Raw genomic sequence first — 3,137 nt, 5'->3', positions numbered from 1 at the left:
CAAAAGGCCACACGGTATGTGACATAGAGGATGGCTGAGAGGATCAGGCTCCCACAGATGAGGACAGGGAGAAGGTCCCGGTCCCTGTCGGGTGGGGAGCCCTGCAGAGGGGAGCAGGAGTGGGTGACCTCATCGAGGGTGCAGGTGGGGGGACAGGCTGTGCAGTTGTTGGCCGAAGCTCCCTGGCACGTGTAGCAGGAGGGGTGGCAGCTGGCACAGACACGGGCTGTGTTCGTGGTGACAGCAGCTCTCCGGGTCCAGCCGTAGCAGCGGGGAGGGCCGTAGGGCAGGCAGGGGTGGGCGTACAAAGGGCTGCGGCACTCTGCCGAGGGATGGTGGCATGAGCCAGGCTGCGGGGCCACCCAGGGCCAAGAGCATTGTCCCCTCCTGCCCAAAGACTCACCCTCACATGCTCCCTGCACGTCCCACCTGACGCACTCATCCATGGAAGGGGCTGTGAAGTGCCTGGATGTCATGTCCTCATCTGTGCCGTGGAGGTGCAGGATGAAGCTGGTCAGCAGCCCTGAGGGCAGGAGGGACAAGACTTGGTGCTGATGGCAACTGTGTTCCCACCCTTCAGCATCTGGGGTCTGCAAGCTGGTGGATGTGGGGCTGGAAGCTTTAGGGGTACGTGGAGGAGAGCAAGTCATGCCCTTTCCTTACCAGGGGGACCCTCAAAACAAACCAGTGGCCCTGCAGAAAAAGTAGGCTCATGCTCAGGAGTGGGAGGAGGACAAGCCAACAAGCTGCTCATCAAAGTGAGGGAAGGAAGAATGACCAGGCACTGGGTGACCCCTGCAAGCAAGGTTTGCTGTCCTAGGGCACCCACCTGTGTTATAGGCATCACCCTTGTTCTCTAGCTGGAGTGTCCAAGTGCCGTTGGGGTTCTCATCCCAGAAGTGGGTGGACATGAAGGTCCAGTCCTTGTAGCCGTGCTGGCTGGTGTCGTACGGGCTGGAGGAGAGGAGAGCTGGAGTGACAGCCCGAGGGCTGGAGGGGAGGGATGCGGCCCAAGGAGCCCCTAGAGTCACCCTCTTAGGGGGGGCATTGCCAAGACATGGCAGGGGCCATGGAGAAGTTTTGGGCACGGTGAGTTGGTTCCCTGTGGGGGCCCAAAGCAGCCACTTCAGTGCAGGGGGAGGGTCTCCTGGTTCAGGAGAAGCTGTGAGAGGAGGAGCCCTGGTTGCAATGTGCTCTGGGGGGGCCCCAACCCAGCCACTTCAGTGCAGGGGGAGGGTCTCCTGGTTCAGGAGAAGCTGTGAGAGGAGGAGCCCCCGTTGCAATGTGCTCCCCGTGAGCTGGCAGAGCATCCTTACCGCACGGTCACCAGTGTGGACGTGGTCCCCATGGGGCTGGTCAGAGCCATCACCAGGTCCCCTCTGCGGCTGTAGCTCAGGGAGAGCTGGACCTGGACGTGCTCCAGCGAGCGGATGCGCTCGGTTGTCCCTGAGCAGACTGAGATGTCTGTAGAGACCGTGAGCTTGGAACCAATATTCCTGCCGAGTACAAGGCAGAGGTGAGGGGCTCCCCCCCCCCCCCCCCCCCCCAGCCTGTCCTCCAAGCACAGCCCTGTGGTGACAGCAGAAGCCGTGCAGCACAGACCCCTTTCTGGGCAGCATCGCTTGTTCCCACAGTGGGCACAGCACGACTTTGCTACAAGGAGGTCCCTCTGTGAGCTGGTGTGGGGTCAGAGCCAGGGGACATCGTCCCTCACCGGGGGGAGTGAAGAGCCTTGACCGAACACCTCTGCTGAGGCCGCGTTCCTCTCCACGCCTTGGCCATCTCCACCAGCAGACCAGCGTCCAGGAGCCCGTAGCCATAGTGGTGACTCACTGAAAAGCAGATGCCACCTGAGAGAGGACACGTGAGCCCCTCTGCAGTGACAGAGCACCAGGGGCAGGGGTTTGAGGGGCAGCAGGTCCCAGCAGCAGGAGTGGGCAGGGCAGGGCAGGCAGTGGCTGAGCCCTGAACTCACCTTTGCGTCCGACCCCGTTCTCAGCCCAGTCCTCTGCCTGCAGGTGAGCGGGCTTGGAGCTCCTGACGATGAGATGCTGCAGGTCACGCCAGGTCAGCGCTGGGCTGGAAGCAAGGGGGACTTGGGGACAGAGATCTCCGCTTTGGGTTATAGCTTTTAAGAGTGGTATTTGCCTCTTTTAACTTCTGATGCCAGTAAGTGAGCTGTCTGCGTCCAACTTAGTCCTTCCACAACCTCCTTGGCTGACAAAATGGGAGCAACAGAGACCTCCAGAGGACAACTCTCCTCCTGCCTCTGGCCACTCTCCTGCAGTGCCCTGGGAGAAGCAGCTGCCCCACCAGAGCCTGGGGACACCTCAGCTGTGCACCCCCAAACCTCCCTGCTAGCAAAGTCCCCCTTCCTTGTCCCTACAGGGTCCTGGTGAGGTACCAGGCTCTCCCTGGGGACTGTCCCACTGCTGCAATGTCACCTACTTGGCCTCCAGCGCGAGGGCGACCATTCCTGCGGCCAGCGGAGCCGAGGCGGAGGTGCCCGTGTGCTTGTCAGTGCAGCCGTGGTGCAGGTCGGTGGTCACCTGGGGGGACACGGGGGTCTCAGCACCACTGCTGGCTGCTGGAGCAGCAGGCAGGATGGGCTGGAGGTGGGTAACATCAGTAAATGCTCTTTCTGGGTCCTTTCATGATTTTTGGGGTCTAACACAGACACTTAAGGAAGCCCCTGCTCCCTCCCCAGGTGAGGAGGGCTCAGGTGAGCCTGCTCTGTGCTGGGAACCAGTGTCTGCCCCAGGGTGGCTGCTGGGCAGCGCCGGTACGGCACTCACGATCTGCACCTCGCTCGTGGTCCTGCTGCTGTAGGGGGTGGTGAGGCGGGGGGGGCAGCCCCACGCCTCTGCCCCCCTGCCAGGACGCTGCCCACCGACACGGTGTAGATGCTGTTGGCGTACCCGTCGCAGTTGCAGTTGTCATAGTTGATCCCACCGTTACCAGAGGCCCAGATGAAGATGGAGCCGAGGCCACCTCGTCCCTGGCAGGAGGGAGGCAGAGGTGGGTGAGCAGGGAGTCCTCATGCCAGCGAGGTTCCCGATGCCATCACCAAGCTTACTTTGGTGACCCCTCTGTGGAATGCCTCCATGGCCAGCACACCCGGCCCGTCCACGGTCCTC

General features: G+C 62.1%; 1 protein-coding gene across 1 annotated transcript in view; it reads right to left on the bottom strand.

The window, feature by feature from the left end:
* Nucleotides 1-11: 11 nt before the first annotated feature.
* LOC104526158 (proprotein convertase subtilisin/kexin type 4-like) overlaps nucleotides 12-3,137 on the bottom strand; it is a gene marked incomplete at its 3' end in the record, with an annotated part of 5,348 nt that continues 2,222 nt past the window's right edge. Inside the window, 10 exon segments of the mRNA XM_029085333.1 lie at nucleotides 12-322; nucleotides 404-523; nucleotides 830-954; nucleotides 1,317-1,496; nucleotides 1,715-1,832; nucleotides 1,976-2,079; nucleotides 2,449-2,549; nucleotides 2,796-2,857; nucleotides 2,860-2,998; nucleotides 3,077-3,137. The exon segment at nucleotides 3,077-3,137 is cut by the window's right edge and continues 106 nt beyond it. Coding sequence (XP_028941166.1) covers nucleotides 12-322; nucleotides 404-523; nucleotides 830-954; nucleotides 1,317-1,496; nucleotides 1,715-1,832; nucleotides 1,976-2,079; nucleotides 2,449-2,549; nucleotides 2,796-2,857; nucleotides 2,860-2,998; nucleotides 3,077-3,137 — 1,321 coding nt within the window.

This window comes from Antrostomus carolinensis, unplaced genomic scaffold, assembly GCF_000700745.2.
Source record: "Antrostomus carolinensis isolate BGI_N321 unplaced genomic scaffold, ASM70074v2 scaffold27676, whole genome shotgun sequence".
Lineage (NCBI taxonomy): Eukaryota > Metazoa > Chordata > Aves > Caprimulgiformes > Caprimulgidae > Antrostomus > Antrostomus carolinensis.
Note: the sequence above shows the minus strand (reverse complement) of the source record. Positions and strands in the feature narration are given on the sequence as shown.